At 39.0% G+C, this 22,841-nt stretch overlaps 1 protein-coding gene across 5 annotated transcripts in view; it reads right to left on the bottom strand.

Annotated features, from left to right (window-relative positions):
- The window catches only part of bltp3b (bridge-like lipid transfer protein family member 3B), a 132,097-nt gene that overhangs the window by 20,435 nt on the left and 88,821 nt on the right, over positions 1 to 22,841 (bottom strand). For all 5 annotated transcript variants that reach the window (XM_072241507.1, XM_072241505.1, XM_072241508.1 and 2 more), the window contains 4 exons: positions 19,915 to 21,449; positions 8,297 to 8,472; positions 3,762 to 3,928; positions 2,571 to 2,721 (listed from right to left, as the gene is read on the bottom strand). In XM_072241507.1, the coding sequence (XP_072097608.1) occupies positions 2,571 to 2,721; positions 3,762 to 3,928; positions 8,297 to 8,472; positions 19,915 to 21,449 (2,029 nt within the window). The remainder of the gene's footprint in view (positions 1 to 2,570; positions 2,722 to 3,761; positions 3,929 to 8,296; positions 8,473 to 19,914; positions 21,450 to 22,841) is intronic.

The raw sequence follows: 22,841 nt of genomic DNA, 5'->3' as shown, positions 1-22,841 counted from the left end.
CTGGTTAATAGTGTCCCTTATCATCCTCACAAGAGCATTATCATATCAGTAGATGCTAAAATTTTACCAATTTGTTTTACTACCTAATGCAGGTTCTGTGTCCATCTTGGTGCAGAGAGTGATTCCATCAATCCAATGGAGTTATTGATGTGGTCCATTACTACAGCAGGTAACCAATTTGAACGTTTATGAAAAAGCTGATTGTAATTTAGGAAATGTCCAGAGGATGGAGTGCAGAGAAACTAATCGTACTGATCAGATCATAAGGAAGAGTCTTTCCAGAGTTGAGCATTAAATAAAACTTGGACAAGAAATTTCAGTTGTATACCCAGCAGAAACTGAGTAACAACTGAGGTGAAAACGCCTTGTTTTATTTTTATTTAGAAATACAGTGCAGAACAGGCCATTCCAGCCTAACAAGCAGCACTGCCCAGCAACCCATCTAGCCTTAGCAGAGGATAATTTACAATGACAAATGAGCCTACTAACCAGTACGCCTTTGAGGGAGGAAACCGGAACACCTGGAGGAAACCTACACGCACTCAGGAAGAGCACACAAACTTTCTTACAAAGGATGTTGGAATTGAACTCTGAACTCCAATGCCCTGAGTTGTAATAGTGTTGCACTAACTGCTACACTACCGCGGTGTCCCTCTCTTTCGCGAGATAGTGTGTAAAGGCTGCACATTGATCATCATAAACCAAGAAAGTAGTATTGAGCAAAGGGAGGAAAGATCATATTTAACAGTATTGGGTTGCTCACTGTGATGAGACACTGCTGAATTACCTCGAGCAGGAAGATACCATCTTCCTGAATAAGGAACAGACTTGATTCATGTAATTAATTTGCAAAAATCAATCACTGAAATAAACCAATATGATCAAATATTCTAATTAGTAATAAAGGAAGCACCTTGTAGTAGTTCTCATGCATTTTAATTTTTCACATTGGAATATCCTTTCTATTCCCCTATATAGCAAAGAGGAGTCTGTTTAGATACACAGATTCAGCATTTTAATTTCAATATGCAGTTAGAACCCCCCCCCATGCATCTAAAAAGAAAAACTATTGTACTTGTATATATACAGTACATATACAATAAACACTGACCATAATATTGCATGATGGCAGGGATTTGAGTCCAGATGATTACTGATATACTTCTACTGCCCCACCCTGGAAATTCCAGGGACATGCAGCACTTACAATTACACGTCTAAAGTTCAAAAGTACAAACGTTTGTAATACTTAAGTAATAAGTAAAAAGTAATAATGCTTCCTGTCTGGTTAGTAAATTATGCAAGGAACCCTGCCAAATATTAGCTCTTTGCAGCCAAAGTGTAGAGTCATACAGCAACACAGTACAATACAGGCCCTTTGGCTCAACGACTCCATGTGGACCAAGGTGCCTACCCAGATCAGCCCAATTTCCTGCATTCATACCATAATCACTCTAAGCCCTGTCCCTCCACATACCTATCTTAAACAATAACATTATACCCGCTTCAATTCCTTCCCCTGGAAGTCAGTTCCATATACTCACCACCCCCTGCATGAAAAGGTTGCCTCAAAGGTCCACTTAGATCGTTTCTGTCCCACCTTAAATAGGTGCTCCTAGTTTTGGACTCCCCTACCCTGGGGAAACTACTGTTACCTTCTACCCTACCTATGCCCCTCATAATTTAAAGTATTTATTTAGAGATTCAGCACAGAACTGGCCCTTCTGGCCAACGAGGTGGCCCAGCAACCCATCTATTTAACACTAGCCTAACCACAGGACAACATACAATGACCAATTAACCTACTAACTGGTACATCTTTGGACCGTGTGAGGAAACTAGAGCACCAGAGGAAACCAATGCACACATGGGGGAACACAATAACTTTCTTACAGAGCACACCAGAATTAAACTCTGAACTCCAATGCCCTGAGCTGTAATAGCATCATTCTGACCACTACACTACTGTAGTGCCCCTCATAAGTTCGTCTCTCATTCTCTTATGTTCCAAGGAATAAAAATATATCCTGCCCTACTTCTCCCAATAACTCAAACCCTCCAGTCCTGGTAACACCCTCATTAATCTTGTTCTGCACTCTTTCCAGTTTGAACACATTTTTCCCATAAGAGGGTGACCAAAACTGTACACAGTATTCCAAGTGTGGTCTCCCCAATGACTTAGATAATTGCATCTTAATGTCTACACTCATTGCCTACATTGTAGACACCCAATGCCCTCAGTGATGAAGGCTAATGTGCTAAATACCTTTTTCACCAAGCTGTCTACAGTGGTGCAGTGGGACATTAGCACTGTTATGGGCAGGAAGTCAGAATACTTGTAAAATAAATATGCTTGATACAATACCATATGGTAGTTTGATAAAAATATAAACTCCATATACAGTATATTACACAAAATACATAGAATAAATAGGCTGTCCATTAGCAGACAAACAATTGCAGCTCAACTTCCTAAAACTACATACAACTAATTATAACTCTAATAAACATCTTAATGTTAAGTACCAAATAATTCCCCCACTTTTGTAAATCCAAAGTATACTACATACCCAAGCTACGGTTGCTAAGGTATTGCCGAACACTGATATTTCCATGTTGGCTTGGTATTACTTGATTTATCTGTAAAGACACTGCTGTATCCTCACCCTTCACATCAAATGCACAGCTCACTCCAAAGACATTGAAAACCATCACTGATACCTGTTCAAAGAAAATAATAATGATTATAATGCAGAGCTCTTTATACTAGCTTGCAAACACATCAAATTTTTGACAAAGCACATAGAGCTCTTGTAGTGATTGCATGCATCACTGAATGGATGTTAAAAATAGTATTTGAATGGGAGTATCATCAGAAAAATACTGATGTATTGGGTGGGAGGGTCTTTGGGAGGTGTGGAAAAGAGTGCCTGGTTACATCTGACTATTTCTGCTTAAAATATGCACTTCTCACATAATTGTATTAGGTTTATCGCAAAATATAATATAGCAAATCTCATTGGGCTGGAGTCTGCTGTTCAAATTGTAGGTAATATGCATACAGAGCTTGCAACTGTGGGCAAGTGGGCTGATCAAGCCCATTGATCAAAAATATCCAAATAATCATACAATCTGATCAGCTAAAATTGCAATGTTAGTTTACCATTAGAGTTGAATACCAATTGGACACCTGCAACTTTTTGTCACACTAACAGGAACCCCAGGCAGGGCCTTTATATCAAATTGTTCTTGGCATCTTGAACTCCTGTATCTTTAGAATTGAAAGTGGACTTTATATATACACAAATACTACATAGATTCAGGAACAAAAAGGTGCTGCTGCTTGCGTTTTTGGAAAAATGCATGCAAGAGGAAAATTGGATAAACCTGCTAAAGCAGATTTAGATTAAACTATAAAATGAATAAACATACAAATGTTCATGAAAACATTACTCCAAGATTATGTTCATTTTCTCAGCTTATTTTAGGAGCAGAAACTTTGATTAAATGTGAAAAAGAGTGAAAAGGCAGGATATAAATACAGATTGACTGAAAGCGACCTCAAAATTCACTTGAAAAAATTGCAAGATTTTAACAGTTTTGACAAATTTTGACACTTTTAATTTGTGCTGGGACAAAATAAATCATTTCAGTTTTTGAATCCTAATCTGCTGAAAAATTTTATCCAAGATCTTTACAGCATTTAACTGACACAATTCTGTACATGAAAATACTGCAAATTCAGAGCTGCTCATGTTTACCAAATCTCCAGGGGCCTGTTCCACACTTTGAGATGCAGTACTGCAGACATCTGGTGATATTCTCCCACAATTCTCAGTCCCAAATGCCCCATTAGCACTTTCTGCTGGACTCTGATCAATAGAAGCTTCTTTAAGACTAACGACTGAGGTATCATCAATACCAGCATCTGAGAAGATGAACACATACTTTGTTTCAATTAAGCTAAACAAACTTCAATAAAGAAAGTTGCGTACAACTGATTGGAAAGTTTGATAGGCAAATTGGAAATGTTAACCCTGAAAGGAATTACGAAAATTTGAAATATGTATACACAACAATCTTCTCAGGTCAAGAGGAAGCCTGATCCACAGTTAACACTAAGTCATATTCAATTTATCACTTATTGTACAAGCAAAATGCACAAGGTAATTTATCATTTTATCTCAAACTTATTCTATTACATAATAAATTCCACAAAAATCACATATTGGATCTGAAAGGCAGTATCAATTACATTATTGAAACACGAGTGTAGTTCCTAAAAGTTTACTGCAATGTGAAAATTGAATTCATGACACAAAAATAACACAGTTCTCTTTTCTTATTATCCACAGTGGCTCCAATTTTTTTAAAAAAACACAATAGGATGCTATGCTAAGTATTATCCAGGGAGATTGAAATTTGGATTAAAGTAGCCCAGTGATCAGCAAATTAGATCTTCAGTCCAACAGCAGTGGATGAAGTGTTATGGATGAGCGGGCCCTGGGGAGGGGGTGGAGGGAAGAAGGTGTATGTTAACTGAAATGGAGGTGATCTAGGATTCTGTCATTGAGAAATTACCCAGGAAGCATTTTGGGGAAAAGAAAGTCTCCAAGATTGAAAACCAGGAATGAAGCCCTACTTATACACAATGGGGATCCTTGAATTCCACTCAATTAAAAGTTGGCTTTAAATATTTATGGATAGGAAGGTAATTAGGTAAAAGCTGCTGGAGGAATTTGGTATAATTGTTGTCGGCAGAATTGCCTATTGGGGAAAGGAGTTCAGAATGTTGTACTAAGTCACACTTCCCACAGGTCATCTATACTCCCACAGTCCTTTTACCCCTTTTGTTACTAAATAATGCCTTACCTACCGACATTTAACTTTATGACATCTTTTCCTTTTGTCTTAAAAAAAATTATTCTGAAGCAGTTATAGTAACAGAGAATATTTTAAATCAATGAATAGAAAATAAAAACATGCTTAAAGTGGACAATTTTGATGTTTTGCCTAGTTAAGATGAAAGAGAATAGCTTCTTAATCTGCTATTTGTTAATTCATACTGTTCAAAAGGTTTAGATCTCTGGAAACATGTCTTATCACATGAAAAAAGAACTATCAGAGCAATTAAATGTAGACAGAATGTCCCAAGCGGCTTCAGACATAACCTGAAAAATTAGATGTCAACCCAAAAGGAATTGATGGAAGAGATGGTCAGTTGAAGAATATATGTATTGGTAAACACATTGTAATACCATTGTCATTCTGAAAAATCATTTCCAAAGCTTCTATAGTTGCTCCTTAGTTAAGCTACTTAAAGCTACAGGTAGTGTTCTGAGTCTTATGTGTATTTTCCATTCATGATATCTATATCCCTTTGCAACTTCATTCTCCCATCTCCCCCCTCCTAATTTATTGTCAGCTGCAGACTGCAATCTAAAACTTTGTATTTCTTCATTGAAATCTGGTGCCCAGCTAAAACACTATTATATATTCCTAAAGTGCACCATTTGTCATATCCTGCTATTTGGAGTAAAAACTTTATCTGCCCACTCCTCAACTCCTAACCTCTAAACAATACACTAAGTCAAAGCCCATCTCTGAATCAGTCTTCTATTGGCTGTAGGGAAGGCTTGCAATTTATAATTCTTAAATTATTCAAAAATGACAGGCAAGTTAATGCACATTAATATAAAAGCCCGAGAAATACACATGCTCAAACAGACTTGGCTAATAGATAAAATAAACTACTACCACCCCTCCCATACCCCACCACTGCATTCATATCCTGATTGGAAATTATTTGATTTAAATGGACAAAATATTCCCAACAGCATGCATAAATGGGCAGAAGAATATTCTCTAACAAGTAGCTGAAAACTGATCAAAAAATTCAAATGAGCAACATGTCCTGAAATACAAATGTAGAATGCAGCTTCAAAACAGTATATTCGATTGCCTCTTTTGTGTTATGAGTACTATGAAAAGATACCATAAAAAAACTATTTTTCAACCACTGAGGACACTGGGAATTTTTTTTGACCTAGCCATCATTGTCCATGGCGGAATCAATGTTTAGATGCCACTTTTTCTTCTGCACGAGCAAATCCCATCTGCAATGCAAAAGATCCTGCCACAGCTCCATACAATAAACACAGCCTCATTCTTTCATCTGTCGACTGGCGCAAGGCTAGAAGAACTGCATGTTGATTAAGTAAAAAGCCTCTGCCCTCTGGGAAAAATATGAAATCCAAAGCAAATGAGGACACCAGGAGCTAGGCCCAAGTCCAGAAAAGACCTACCACAAAATAATTTGACCTTTGCTTAACATGGATACATCTTAAGGATTGTGCACTAAAGGTTTGCAATCTGATAAAAGGAGTGGGAATAAGTTTCATGTACCAGATCATTGTATCACCGCATACCAAGACATAGGAAGCTGCCAGAGATGCTTTCTAATGTCCCTCCCCCCCACCCAGTACTGTTTATTTAGCCATATGGTTCTGATGGAATCTTAGTACAAGTGCAGAGGTGGGGTAAAAATGTACTTCCTGAAATACTCATGGCCTTTGGAAACCCTAGAATTGTAGTTCCAACTGAAACTCCACCAGTTCTACTCAAAATGTTTCTGATGCCTTTCCATTCTGAAAAGCTTACACCCATGCCATTTTTCAGGCCTGGATGTGCCTAATGAAGAAATAAACAGTTGTCGCCTCAGGAGTAATTTTTCCACAATTTCTAACCCTTTATTTTTCTGTGTTGGCTGAAGATCAGATAGGGGATCTTAGAAATCAGTCATGGTTCAGGATTTCAAATAATTTCTTTTTAATTGAAATAATTTGGGAATGGCTTGAGTATCAAACGTCTCTTTTTACAAAGTGATTTTGCATATACTATAGGCATTGAATTAAACTGGTGAAAATTGTAAATGAAGCACTGCTTGATGAATAATTCTAATATAAACTTAAACATTATTTTAAAAAAGGAGTAATAGGTGGTCACATTGCCCCTTGAACCATGACTGATTTGTTCTCTCAGTCATTCCACCCGCCTCAAACCTACCTACCCCATATTTCCTCCCATAAAGCTTGATTCTCCTTAAATTGAGTTAGGTTTAAAAAGTTTTGGCTTATTCTCAACAACAAAATCTCATTTTAAACCTTTTTTAAAAACGTTCCAGATTTGTACTGGAGTGAAAAGTCATGAATGAATGAAGTTATGCTTTCTTACTATGATTATGCAGATTACGATATTTCTGTTTGGTAACAATTCCGTCAAATAATCAATATAGCTCTAACTGCCACAAAATGAGAAAAGGACAATAAATTCATGATTACATCTGTATTGGTAAATAACAAATTTCTTTGTAGGAACTTTTATTGCTGGGTCTTTCTCACTTCTGTCATATTTCAGTCAGTCAGTGTGTAATGTACACATCTAACCATATTTGAAAGATTTTCATCTGGAAATTTTGTTATCAACTGATAGAGCTAAACATGAGGTTGCACATGGCTCTCCATTTATAAACTGAGTTGGACACATGAAAGGAAAAAGACACAAATCTTTTTTGCCAAATCCATAATATAGACAATACTGAACGAGAATAAGATAGAAAATTCGCTAACAAAAAATTACTATCTGGAAATATGTAACATTTCTGGTGAAGAAATGCTTCCTTTTTATTCTGAGAACAGCATAACACATTGATTATTCTGTAAAGTAAAGGTCACTGTGAACACAGTCCACAATCTTGGATACTCACTCAGGTAATTAAGATTTTTCTCTTTCATCTATTTCTGGAAAGGGCAGACATACATTTTTTAACCTACATTTTAACCTCCTAGAACAACTAAAACCAGACAATCTAGAAAAATTAACTGCATGCTTCATACTCCATTTAATATTGTGTACTCCTGTAGTAAAGCTAGAGTTTATTCAGAGACATTAAATTGGCAAAGTGGTACAGATACAGTACTGGGAATGTACACATGGCAGCAATAAGAGGCAGTGAGCTAGAGATGCAATAATTTTACAGAGTTTAGATTTGATTATACGTAAAGGATAATCAGTAGGCCATTTAGCCTCTTGAAACCATTCCACTCTCAAGTTAATTCATGACTCATCTGTGACCCAATATCACCCAATGTTTTGCAACCCCACTCATTACATCCCTTTACATCCTTAGTTGACATTTTCTGTGGGTAACTTTGGATTTCCAGTATCTGCAGACTTCTCGTGTTTAGAATTTTAAAACAAAGCCAGAATAGTCTGAATTTTAAAATAAACAACTTACCCTTTAGCGACCAAGGGAGGCTTTCATTTCCATCATTCTCTAATGACTGTTCCTCAAGCAGGCTGCTGTCAATTGATACAGTGTCCAGTGAAATTTCAGATGGGCTTCTTCTCACATTTTTATATGTCACTGCACAGTTGGGTAAAGAGGGTTCCGCACGATCCTTCAATTTGCCGCTGATTCATATGTAGAAATTTAAAGTGGAGATTTTAGATACAGATTAACAGAGGTCATGCTTGTAAAGCATATGAACATTGCTTTCTCTTAGAAAATACAGACTTCTGCATGAATTATTAAGATTGCTACTACAGAAAAAAGCTCAAAGGTTAAAGAAAAAAAAGAACTGCATTACACCTTTCTTTTTGGCTTTCCATTCTATGTTATTCCTCAAAATGCCAGGGCACAACCTTCCATCAGAATTCTGATGACACTTTTCTAATTCTATTCCACTTTTCAACAATCACCAAGGAAATGCAAAAATAGCTTGGCTGAGATATTAGAAGTAAACTCCACTTTAAACCTTTTCCACTAGTAGGATTAACTTGTACCAAATTCAGAAGAGGCTATGAGTTCAAGAAAAGACAATGAATGCAGTGGGATCATAACTGAAATTTGAAAAATTGTCTTGTGATCAATGCAACTTTTCTAAAGCCTTCATCACTACTTTGTAATAAAAATGGCAGTTCCTGTTAATGCCAATCTGGATGAGTGTGAAACTGATCAAATCAAAATTACTGAACAGAACTGCAAAGGTTAACATGCTGCTGTGAACTGTTGGCCCACTGCAGTGCTTGAAAATGAGCATTTCCAAGTGCATTCTGCTTGTAAGGACCTCAGTACCACAAGCAGAAAATAATTATCTTCACACTAAGCAGGGGGTAGCAGTATGGTGCTAATTAAATCTCAGAAATGTACCAAGTGCTAGCTTCTCACTTAATCACCAATAAAGACAATGTTTGTGTGTCTGTCATTTAGTCATTAATATATTTTCTTTTCAAACATATTGCCTGTAATAAAACTAAGCAGTATGCCTGCTTTATGGTGACAACCTCATCTCTGGAATCTGCAGATAGACTGAGGCTGAAGACAAGCTTGCATGAACGAATTGCTCAGAACTTTGCAGTGGTCAATAAAATAATAGCAAGATTACAGAAGCATTTAGTCTATCTTCAAATCATAGCTATGTCCTTTGTTTCTGTAATATGTGGTGAGAAATTACAATATTTAAAACATCGTGCATCTGTACATAGACTCCAAAAAATTATTATATATTTTAATATACATGTTCAAAACTATTTGTGCAAATTTATTCTTCATTTCCAACTAGTGATATCACTTGCTGAGAGATTCATTTGCAACAGCAAAGAATCAAATAATTTCCGATGCTTATATTGTAATTGCCCAGTAAATTTTGGTAGGTTGTTCAGCAGCAGCATCGCTGTGAAACGTGGGGGAAAATGTAACAGCATTTCTCTTCAAACACAGGAGGAGTCTTACCAAAGCACATATTTTACAACATAAGAAGTTATCACAATTAATATACCATAAAATCATTTACATAAACCAAAATAGTGAATGGGAAAGTTGTGATTTCTTAGTGAAGATAAAGGATAGAATGAAGTAATTGTTTTATAAATAGAACAAAATAAAACCCAAAGAACTGAGACTCCACACTTGCAAGAACAATTTTTCAGTACCAGAATGTTTGAGTCAAAACACACCTGCCCTTTGTTAACAAATAGCAAGAGAGCCTCTGGCAAAGCCCTTTCCACTGATCAGTGTATTCCTGAAGTTAGGAATGCACTGCACATTAAATATTGATTCCTGCTCCATCAGCAGACTCAAGTTACGCTGAGCTGAGAGGCCCCTCTGCTTTGGTTGGATTTATGGGTACAGAAGCATTCATTTGAATGGGGTCGCTGACCTGGATGCAAAATGTAATTGTTTTGTTTTCTTTTAAAATTACTACTAATGTAATTAATGAAACTAAGTATTTAAAAATGTATTTAAAACTACTTGTAATTTTGTAATTTGGTTGAAATGTGTTCTCAGTTCAGACACTTAGGCAGTTAAGGAAGACTTTTGACAATAGCAAGCTAACAGGTGGTCACTGGCAAGTCTGGCTATGAAACCTCAGAACTCACCACTTACAGTATAATCAGTACTTTTGAACTGATGTTGAGAAGTGGCTCTCTCCCACAGGGTCAGAAAAAGTAGTAAAATTGCAGAAGTGGGAGAGCAAACTTGAGACGGGCCAAATCAAGCACTATATGATAGATTAGGCCACTGAATCCTTCGCCTAGGAACTAATGTGTAAAGACAATGCTCTACACATCGTCCTTACACATCTGAAGAAGGATGCTTATGTGAGAATGCTGTTCTTGGACTACAGTTCAGCATCCAACATCATAATTCCCTCCAGGCTCGACAAGAAGCTCAGAGACCTCGGTCTTCACCCTGCCTTGTGTAGCTGGATGCTGGACTTCATGTCAGATCGTTGGCAGGTAAGAGTGGGCTCTCTCAATTCTGCCCCTCTTCACAGGTGTCCCTCAGAGCTGTGTACTAAGCTCTCTCCTTTACTCTCTATACATCTATGACTGCGTCACCACCCACAGCTCCAATCTACTAATTCAATTTGCTAATGACACTACATTGATTGGCCTAATCTCAAATAACAATGAGGCAGCCTACAGAGAGGAAGTCATCACCCTGACACAGAGGTGTCAAGTAAACAACCTCTCCCTCAACGTCACAAAAACAAAGGAGCTAGTTGAAGAGTACAGAAGAAATGGAGACAGGTTAATCCCTGTAGACAACAATGGATCTGGGGTTGAGAGGGTGAACAGCTTTAAATTCCTTGGCATAAACATCACTGAGGATCTCACGTGGTCTGTACCTGCCAGCTGTGTGATGAAAAAGGCATAGCAGCGCCTCTTTCACCTCAGACGGTTGAAGAAGTTTGGTATGGGCCCCCAAGTTCTAAGAACTTTTTAAAGGGGCACAATTGAGAGCATCCTGACTGGCTGCATCACTGCCTGGTATGGGAACTGTACCTCCCTTAATCACAGGATCCAGCAGAGACTGGTGAGGACAGCCCAGTGCATCTGCAGATGTGAACTTTCCACTATTCTGGACATTTACAAAGACAGGTGTGTAAAAAGGGCCTGAAGGATCAGTGGAGACCGGAATCACCCCAACCACAAACTGTTCCAGTTGCTACAATCCGGGAAACAGTACCGCAGCATAAAAGCCAGGACCAACAGGCTCCGGGACAGCTTCTTCCACCAGGCCATCAGACTGCTTAATTCAAGCTAACACTACTGTATTTCTATGTTATATTGACTATCCTGTTGTACATAATATTTATTATAAACTACTACATTTGCACATTTGAACAGAGATGTAACATAAAGATTTTTACTCCTCATGTATTTGAAGGATGTAAGTAACAGAGTCAATTCAATAATCCTGACTTTGTTATGATTGGTAGGCAATTACATGTACTTTACTTGTACAGGCTGTGGTCACTCAGTTCGCCAAGGCTGCAGGGGCTTTCAGGTTAACAGTCAGTCTGAGGAAAACAATGATCCTCCATCGGACGCCCCCTCATGGTGTTAACAACCCACTTCAGATCACCATTGATGACCTTTCACCATGGTTGAGCAGTTCACCTACCTGGGCAGCATCCTCTCTAACAATGCCACAATAGTAAGGAACATTGACAATCAACTTGCCACAGCCAGCCTTGCCTTTGGGCACCTCCAGAAATGTGTGTGGAAGACCCACCAGCCGTGACTGTCCACAAAAATCAAGGTTTACAGGGCTGCCATTGTCACAACACTGCTATACTGCTCTGAAGCTTGGGTCTTGTATCCTAAGCAAATCTGGTTGTTTGAGCACTTCCATCGACATGCCTCCACTCCATCCTGCATATCAGCTGGCAGGATCATGTCTCCAACAACAAGGTCCTGGAGAAGGCTCAATTTCCAAGCATCGAAGACACTTTGCTGCTCAAGCAGCTCTGCTGCCCAGGCCACGCGCCTCATATGGACAACTCCAGGTTATGGAAAGCAGTACTCTACGGAAAACTCTCTCAGGGCAAGAGAGATTGTGGTGCCCCAGCCAAGAGGTACAAAGACCAAGTTAAACAGCAGCTCTCTCAGGCAAATGTCGAGGTCAACAGGTGGCAGCAGCTGGCTTGTGACAGAGACTGCAGGAGAACACTGATCCACAGAGCAGCCAAGAATTTTGAGCAATCCAGAAGAGCGACTGCTGAAGAGAAAAGGAGATGCAGGAAGGATTCTACTATCCAAGTGCCCACATCCCAGCTTTTTTTGTGTCCCTACTGCTCCAGAGTTTGCAGATACAGAATTGGTCTCAGTCAAAACAATCGTGCCTTCGCTCCTGAGGACTCTTCTTCCCTCCTGATTTTCACAAGTGAAGAACCAGCCATCATCATCACTAGTATGAGTGCCAAATGATTCTCATTGATTGAGATCAAACTGAATAGCAATTTCTAGAATTACACAAGCGCACATGGACTGAATCTGGAATCTGTTCCTTGAGGACATGCCCCATTCCTTCTCCTGCAAGCTTCAGGGCAATTTATATTTTCCTTATTAATTCCTTCATCTATATATACCAATTCAACAAGAAGTTCAAAATAACAAGTGATCTAATACAGGAATCAGTGATGGGATGTTTACTGTTTGTTGTGTACATTAATAATTTGGATAAAATATGAGGTATGACTCATAAGTTTGCTGATAGAATGAAAAAAATCACTGGTAGTGTTATTCACAGTGAGGACAGTTACAAATATGATGTTGATAAGTTGGTAAGATGGTCAGAGCAATGACTGATAGGATTTAATTCTGACAAGAAAAGGGTGATCCACTTTGACAGCACCAATAACTTTAGGCCCTACTATTTACTGCATATGATCTTAGGTCAAGGGTTTGAATTGAATTGGACATAGAATGTTACAGCACAGTACAAGCCCCGGTTAATATGATATGGCATACTATTAAGGTGATTGTTAGAAAGTACTGGGTGGATGTCAGAGGTAGTGTTTTTTTTAAATACATGAAGTGGTAGGCACGTGGAATGTGCTGCCTGTGGTAGTGGTAGAGGAAGACACATTAGGAACTTTAAAAGAGACTCTTAAGTAGGTACATGAATGAAAAAAAAGGAGGCCTGTGTGAGAGGGAAGAATAAGATTGATCTTAGAGTAGGTCAAAAGTTTGGTACAACATCATTCTCAACTTTTTTTTTGCCATGGGCATCCATCATTAATTGAGGGGTCCATGGACCAGGATGGGAATCCCTGTCTAACGGAGTATGAGACCTTAGTGCACAAGTCCAGGATTTCTGAAGCTGCTAACACATGCAAGGTGCTGAGGAATACAGATGGGATATTTGGCTTCATGAGGAGGTGGTTATGACACATTTATCAAACATTTGTTAGGTTGCAAGTGTAATAGCACGGAGACATCTCTGGTTGTTACGTATCAGAAGGATGCCATGACACGCGAGATGATGTAGAGAACACTCACCAGGATGCTACCTGATATGGAAGTTAGAAGCAGAGGCTGGGTCAGCTGGGGTTGTCTTCCTTGAGCAGACATAGCTGATGGGAGTCCTGTGAGAGGTTAATAAAATTCTGAGGAGCATAGATAGGGTAAATACAGAGAAACTTTTCTCCATAGCAGAGGATCTTGATCTAGAGGGCAAAGATTAGGGCAAGCAGTAAAAGGGAATCAGAGGGAGATTTTTTTTCAGCTGGAATCTGGAACACATTACCCGAGTAGGTGATAGAGGCAGATACCTTCACAATATTTAAATATTTAGACAAGCTCTTCAATTGGCAAGATGCAGATTACGGACCAAGTGCTGGTAAATGGGATTAATATTGATGGGTGCTCAAAGGTCAGCATGGAGACAGTGAGTCAAAGGACTTATTTCTGTGCTGTATGATACTAAGTCTTTGACTATGAAGTACATATTGAAGTGAGGGATAAATTCATGTCTCTAATGGCTTAATCATCCATAGCTCCTGAGCAGTACAATCGTTAAATGATTTGATAATTTTTCACACGCTTCAATATCCTTTCCTCATCTTTAAGTCTATATAACCATTTTCCCATTCCTTCTACATTCTCTATGATTCTTGTTAGTTTACTTCCACAAGACCTAGGAACAGAATTAGGGAATTCAGCCCATTGAGTCGGCTCTGCATTTCATCATGGCTGATTTATTTTCCCTTTCAATCCCATTCTCCTGCCGTCTCCCTTTTGACGCCCTGATGAACCAAGAATCTATCAACCTCTTAAATATACCCATTGGCTTGGCCTGTACAGCACCTGCAGCAAAAAATTCACAGATTCACCACTCTCTGGCTAAAGAAATATTTCATCATCTCTGATCTAAATGCATACCCATCAATTCTGAAGTTCTGCCCTCTGGTCCTAGACTCCCTTACTATCGGAAATATCCACTCCACATCCACTCTATCCAAACCTTTCGATATTCAATAGATTTCAATGAGATCCTCAACATTCTTCTAAACGGCAGCAAATACAGGCCCAGAGCCATCAAATGCACCCCATATGTTAAGCCTTTAATTCATGGGATAATTATCATGAAACTCCTCTGGAACTCTCTCCAATGCCAGTACATCTTTTCCCAGTCAAGGGGGACCAAAACTATGCACAATACTCCAAATGCAGTCTGATTAATGCCTTAGAAAGCCTCAGCATTACATCCTTGGTTTTGCATTCTAGTCCTCTCAAAATGACTGCCAACACTGTATTTGCCTTCCTTACCAACAACTTAGCCTGCAAGTTAACCTTCAGGGAATCTTTCATGAGGCTTCCTAGGTCTCTCTGCACCTCTGATTTTTGAATTTTTCTCCCCACTTACAATAGTGTCCACACCTTTATTCCTTCTGCAAAAATGCATGACCATGCACTTCACTACGTTACAGTCCATCTGCCTCTTCTTTCCTCATTCTCCCAATCTGTCTAAGTCCTTCTGCTGACACCTGCTTCCTCAATACTACCTGTCCTTCTACCTATCTTCATATTATCCACAAACTTGGCTACAAAGCCATCAAATCATGGACACACAATGTGAAAAGACACAGTCTCAACACCAACCCCTGTGGCGCACCACTACTCATCAACAGCAAACTAGAAAAGGCTGCCTAAATTCCCAGTCTTTGCCCCCTGCCAGTAAGCCAGTCTTCTACCTATTTTATTAGCTTTCTCATAATACCATGGGCTATTATTTTGTTAAGTAGCTTTATGTGTGGCATTTTGTCAAAGGCCTTTTGAAACTCAAATAAACAACACCCACCGACTCTCCTTTGTCTATCCTGCCTGTTATAACCTCAAAGAATTTTAAGAGATTTGTGTCAGGCAAGATTTCTCCTTTAGAAGACCATGCTGACTTTGACCTATTTTATCATGTGCCTTCAAGTGCCCAGAATCCTTATCCTTATTCTTAACTGCCCTGTAATTTCCTTTCTTCTGTCTCCCTCCCACCCTGTAATTTGCAATTTTCCAATCATCAGAAACAATTCCAGAATCTGGTGATTCTTGAAAGATCATTAATAATGCCTCTACAATCTCTTCAGCTAACTCATTCAGGACCCTGGCGTGCAGTCCATCTGATCCAGGTGACTTATCTACTTTCAGACCTTTCAGCTTCCCAAGCCCCTTCTCCTTAGTAATAGCAATGATAACTCACTTCTGCCCCGACACTCTCACAATTCTGCATTCAGCTAGTGTCTTCCACCGTGAAGACTTATGCAAAATACTTAAAGTTCCTCTGCCACTTCTTTGTCTCATGTTACCACCTCTCCAGCGTCACTTTCCATCATTCTGATATCCACTCTCATCTCTCTTTTACTGCTCATATATCTGAAAATAAAACATTTGGTATCCTATTTTACATTATTGGCTAGTTTACCTTCCTATTTCATCTTTTCTCTCTTTATGGCTCTTTAGTTGGCTTCTGTTGGTCTTAAGCAGCTTCCCAATCCTCTACTTCCCACTATTTTTTGCTATATTATATGCTCTCTCATTTGCTTTTATGCTGTCTTTGACTTCCCTTGTCTATCATGGTTGGTTCATCAGTTAAATAGAGATCTGTTTTTGGAGACCTGTATGCCATCAAGGTGTTTCAATTGATTGTAGTAAAAGTACACCTGAATCTGGAAGGTCCAACTACTGGTGCATCAATATCCTGGCAAGAACTACACCATGAAGACAAAAGAACACTCCAAGCAACTCCACAAAAAGGTTATTGAAAAGCACAAGTCAGGAGACGTATCCAAGAAAATGTCCAAGTCACTGAATAGTTCTTGGAGTACAGTTAATTCAATCATCAAGAAATGGAAATAATATGACACAGCTGTATATTTGCCTAGAGCAGGCCGTCCTCAAAAACTGAGTGACCATGCAAGAAGGGGACTAGTGAGGGAGACCTATGACATCTCTGGAGGAGATACAAGCTTCAGTGGCTGAGATGGGAGAGACTGCGCATATAACAACTGTTGCCCGGATGCTTCACCAGTCGCAGCTTTATGGGAGAGTGGCAAAGAGAAAGCCATTGTTGAAAAAAACTCGCATGAAAACTCAGCTAGAGTTTGCCAGAAGGTATGAGGGTGACTCTAAGGTCAGCTGGAAGGTGATTTTATGGTCTGATGAAAGCAAAATTGAGCTTTTTGGCCATCAGACTATACACTATGTTTGGCATAAGCCAAACACCGCACATCATCAAAAACACACCATCCCTACCATGAAGCATGGAGCAGGTTGCATCATGCTGTGAGGCTGCTTCACTGCAGCACCAAAGGAAGGCTTGTGAAGGTAGAGGGTAAAATTAATGCAGCAAAATACAGGGAAAAACCTGATGCAGTCTGCAAGAGAATTGAGACTTGGGAGAGGATTTGTTTTCCAGCAATACAATGACCCCAAGCGTAAAGCCAAAGCTACATAAGAATAGTTCAAAAGCAATAAAGTGAACGTCCTTGAATGGCCAAGTCAGAGTCCAGACCTCAATCCAACTGAAAATTTGTAGCTGGACTTGAAGAGTTGTTCACTCATGAACCCCATGCAATCTGACAGGGAAAAATTGCAGTGTCCAGATGTGCAAAGCTGATAAGGGACCTATCCACACAGACTCAAGGCTGTAAATGCTGCCAAAGGTGCATTTACTAAATTCTGACTGGGGGGGGGGTGTGAATACTTACGCAATCAATTATTTTGTGATTTATATTTGTATTAATTTAGATCACTTTGTAGAGAGCTGTTTTCTGAGTCCTTTCCTGTTGATCAGTGTCAAAAAAAAGCCAAATTCAATCCACTGTGATTCAACGTTGTAAAACAATAAAACATGAAAACTTCAAAGGGAGGGTGAATACATTTTATAGGCACTGCATTTTTCCTGCACTTTCCAAATATCCCCCAGAAACACCAGCTTTTGCTGCTTTGCTGTTGTTCCTGTTCGTATCCCTGTCCAATTAACTTTGGTTGGCTCATCTCTCATGCCCCTGTAATTTCCTTTATTCCACTTGTAATACTGATAAATCTGACTTTAGCTTCTCCTTCTCAAACTGCAGGGTGAATTCTATCATATTATGATTACTGCTTTCTGAGGGTTCCTCATCAAATCTGTGTCATTATCCAACACCAAATCCAGAATTGCAGTTCCCCTAGTGGGTTGCTCTAAAAAGCCATCTTGTAGGCATTCTACAAATTCCATCTCCAACCAGATAATTAGCAAAATATTGCCCATTTTATATACCTTTTCTATGTCCCGTTGTAATTCGTACCCCACATCCTGGATATTGTTTGAAAGCCAGTATATAACTCCATTCAGGGTCTTTTTACCCTTGCAGTTTCTTAACTCTACCCACAAAGATTCTACACCTTCCGATCCTATTTCTTAGGATTTGATATCATTTTTTTACCAATAGAACCATCCCACCCCCCCCCCCCACCTACCTGCCTGTCCTTTCGATACAGTGTGCATCCTCGGATGTTAAGCTCCCATCTATGATTTTCTTTCAGCCACAACTCGGAGATTCCCACAACATCATACCTGCCAGTATCTAACTGCACTACAAGATCATCTATCTTATTCCGTATACTACCTTCAGTCCTGTATTCATCACCCTTATTGATTTTAGTCCCCTTTTACACTTTAACTCATCCCACTGGCTGCAATTTTACCTAATCATCTCCTGTTCTTCCTCAATCTCACTACACACTATATCTAGTTGTACGCTAGCTGTCCCACCATCAGCCCTATCACTCCAGTTACCACCCCACTGCAAGAATCGTTTAAACCACCACAGCAGCTCTAGCAAACCTGTCCACAAGGATATTTGTCAGGTGAAACTCATCCTTTTTGTATAGGTCAAACCTTCCCAGATGGGATCCCAGTGATCCAGAAATCTGAAACCCTGCCCCCTGCACCAACTCTTCAGCCACACATTCATCTGTCAAATCATCCTATTCTTATCCCAACTGGCACGTGGCACAGGCACCCTAACTCCCTATATTCTCACTTCAGGACCTTCTCCCTTTTCCAGCCAATGTGGTTGGTACCAAAATGTACCACAAATTCCAGCTGTTCACCTCCACATTTAGAATGCCGTAGACACAATCTGAGACACCCCCGATCCTAGCACCTCAGAGGCAACATAACATCCAGTTATCCCTTTCATGTTCACAGAACCTGCTTCCTTCTCCTCTAATTACAGAATCCCTTATCACTACTGCATTTGTCTTCTCCCCTCTTCTCTTCTGAGCCACAGAAAAATTGTAAGACTAAGATTATAATCCTTTAAAGTACTTTGAACTACCTTGTGCTTGAAAAGTACTATACAAATAAAGTTGCTTGTTTGTTTTAAGGTTTAAGCTTATCCATTGGTATGTGGATTACCATTACATTTCATTCACTACATTTTGGAAGATTTTGCACTGTTGATTCATCATCATGTTCGCTATGTTCTCCATCAAGTTTGAACCAGAACATTAATTTCCAACAATCATCTTTGACAAGGATGATTTCAACTGTAAGTTGCTGTGCATAAGCAACTTATTAATTCAAATAACTGCTTTACACAAAGTGGCCACTAGATAGAGCCTGCATACTACTGCTATACACAAATCAAAGCTACATTTAAACAAAATAACAATTTAAATAAAACAAGAAATCATATTTAATTAGTAGAAAAATATAGGCCAGGAGTAGGGATTTAGATACCGGCAATAGAGCTATTCACAACAAACACAAAGACTTTGAACTGGTTCTCATGATGATTTGTTTAGACTTCTTGAACATTGCCACCAATACAAAGTGGAAATGTGTGATTTTAGAAATGAAGCAATAATGTCAATTTAGCAGGAGACCAAGTTGTTTTCCTTTCTATCCTGAAAACAGATGACAGTAAGCAATTTATTTAATAATATTAAAAAGGCATAGTAAAGGCCAATTAAAGAAAACAAACATTCCAGATAGTGGAAAATAATTAACAATAATAATAGAACTACTGCTCATAACGGTTTACTTCAAAGATAACACATTGGTTTCAAATAGTTACATACCTTGATAATGACTGAGCTAACATGAACTTGGTTGAACTTTGTGTTTCTTTAATGTAATCTAAGCTTTGCATAGGATTCACTTCGTCATGACCTGGTAAATCGTTTAATGAATCTACAGTTACATTTCTTTTGTCTTCCAAAGAGTTGGAAATTTCTTGTTGGCAATTCTCCTCCAAAGAAAGTGTACTACATTCATCTTTGTTTATTTTACAAACATTCAATGGGTCCATACTTCGAGAAACATTGAGATCTTCAACACTCAATAGCTTTGTGACTTCACTGTGCTGATCTTTATTCATCAAAGCAGTTCCATCGATATCCCCTGAGATATCCATTGATACTGGAAATTGACTAACAGAAGCATGAAAAGAAGATTGTGAGTTCATTCCTTTAATCAAAGCTGAATCACTATATGATTTAGAAAGTACAGAGTCTACTGGCCTGACAGTACTGTTGTGTGTGTTTTCAGATTGAGCATTTCCAAATTCATTCAGTTGTGTTTGGGAAAGATGATCAGAACTCAAAACATCTTGCTGTCCTTCATTTTCAGCTACCAGAGTTTCTCTGCTTTGAGAAGGAGAAAGGTCAGATTCTACAGGACTTGTATTTTCAGCCAAAACCTTATTGTCTGATTCTGCTTGAGGCAGTGGGCGAAGCAATAAAGCAACTTCAGCACTTTTAATCACCAATCCAATAGAAATCTTGGTTTGCTCTGCTGGTTTTCCTGTTACTTTCTCAATATTCTTCTGAAATTGCTCCTGAAGGCTTTTAATTGAATGCTGAAGCCGGAGCAAAAAACAGTACTGATAATGATTAATCTGCATGCTCACATGCTTTTGAGCATGTACAAGAACATGTATATCTGCATCTGATGACTGCAAAGATTTCAAAGGTGTAGTAAGAGCATCTAAAAAATTTGATTTACCTAGTCCATTAGTGAGTGGCTCAGATTCTGTACTATAATAATCCCTCAAGAGCTTCTTATGATGTAAACGGATACTAAAATCACTGGATTCACTTTTGCGAATTTGAGAGGCAGACTGTCTGGAAGATGAAACAGATTCTTGTGATTTTGCAAACCTATTGGGTTGGCAAACCCAGACTGAAAGTGGGAAAGAATCCACAAATCCCACAGGTCTCCCTTTTCCACTCTTCATCCCTTCATAATCAATCCAAAACTGTGAAAAGTGCACAGCCCAGACATCTGTAGCAGCAAAAGTTTTCAATGCATTTGTACTCAGCTTTGGAGTAACTAAGCCCTTATAAATATCATGCAATTTGGTATCCTGCTCATGCGCATGTCTCTGAAATATTGGGTGCAATATATTGAAACTATTTTCACTTTTGGGAAAAGTTGTGAACGTTTTGCTAAAAAAGCTATCATCTTTGAACTCCTGCAGTATGGCTTCCAGATCCGTCCGTGTACAGTGTAGTGAGAACCTTGTATTTGTAGCGATTACTTCAGATGTCTGAATAGAAATCGATTGTGGCTGGTCTTGATGGCCATTTGGTCCCATATCAGCTGGAACAATAAACTGAAAAAAGAAAGATATATTCAGTTCAAACAAGAAAGATAAATACTTAAGAACAATTTCAATACTTTTCAAATATGTTGCATGTACAACTACTATTTCTGACTGATCAAAACTAAAGTCAGTTTGCATTGGTCAGCGCGATAGGTTGAAATCTGATTTAATCCAATTAAGTGGGGAATTACAAACAATTTAAACATCTTTTATTGTCTGCATGCTTCACAGTAAGGGGAGTTGTAACAATGGCCTCAAGTAACCAAGTCAGTTGCCATGCACTAAAAATATTTCTAATCAATACTTCTCTGCACAAGTGTGAGCAGCAGATTTTGCCAGCAGATTATCATGTGCATGACTGAAAAAAGTGATAAACATGTCAGGTGGGTGACCTGAAGTAAACAGAGATGATCTTCAACATCACAATTTTTTATTTTGATTCATACTAGGCTCATAAATTTGTTTCTTAGGTCATTTTGACTTTTAAAATGAAAGTTAATAAAACCAACACTGGCCTTGAACTTAAAAACAGGTAACATAGAAACATAGAAAACCTACAGCACAATACAGGCCCTTCAACCCACAAGGTTGTGCTGAACATGTCCCTACCTTAGAAATTACTAGGCTTACCCATAGCCCTCTATTTTTTTAAGCTCCATGTACCTATCCAAACGTCTCTTAAAAAACCCTATTATATCCGCCTCCACCACCATGGCCAGCAGCCCATTCCATGCACTCACCACTCCCTGCATAAAAAACTTACCCCTGACATCTCCTCTGTACCCACTCCCCAGCACCTTAAACCTGTGTCCTCTTGTGGCAACCATTTCAGCCCTGGGAAAAAGCCTCTGACTATCCACACGATCAATGCCTCTCATCATCTTATACACCTCTATCAGGTCATCTCTCATCCTTCGTCGCTCCAAGGAGAAAAGGCCAAGTTCACTCAACCTGTTTTCATAAGGCATGCTCTCCAATCCAAGCAACATCATTGTCAATCTCCTCTGCACCCTTCCTATAGTTTCCACATCCTTCCTGTAGTGAGGTGACCAGAAGTGAGCACAGTACTCCAAGTGGGGTCTGACCAGGGTCCAATATAGCTGCAACATTACCTCTTGGCTCCTAAATTCAATTCCACAATTGATGAAGGCCAATGCACCATATGCCTTCTTAACCACAGAGTCAACCCGCACATGCTGCTTTGAGCATCCTATGGACTCGGACCCCAAAATCCCTCTGATCCTCCACACTGCCAAGAGTCTTACCATTAATACTATATTCTGCCATCATATTTGACCTACCAAAACGAACCACTTCACACTTATCTGGGTTGAACGCCATCTGCCCAGTTTTGCATCCTATCAATATCCCGCTGTAACCTCTGACAGCCCTCCACACTAT

This window comes from Mobula birostris, chromosome 23, assembly GCF_030028105.1.
Source record: "Mobula birostris isolate sMobBir1 chromosome 23, sMobBir1.hap1, whole genome shotgun sequence".
NCBI classification, from domain to species: Eukaryota; Metazoa; Chordata; class Chondrichthyes; order Myliobatiformes; family Myliobatidae; genus Mobula; species Mobula birostris.
The sequence above is the reverse complement of the archived record's forward strand: the minus strand, read 5'-3'. Positions and strand labels throughout refer to the sequence as shown.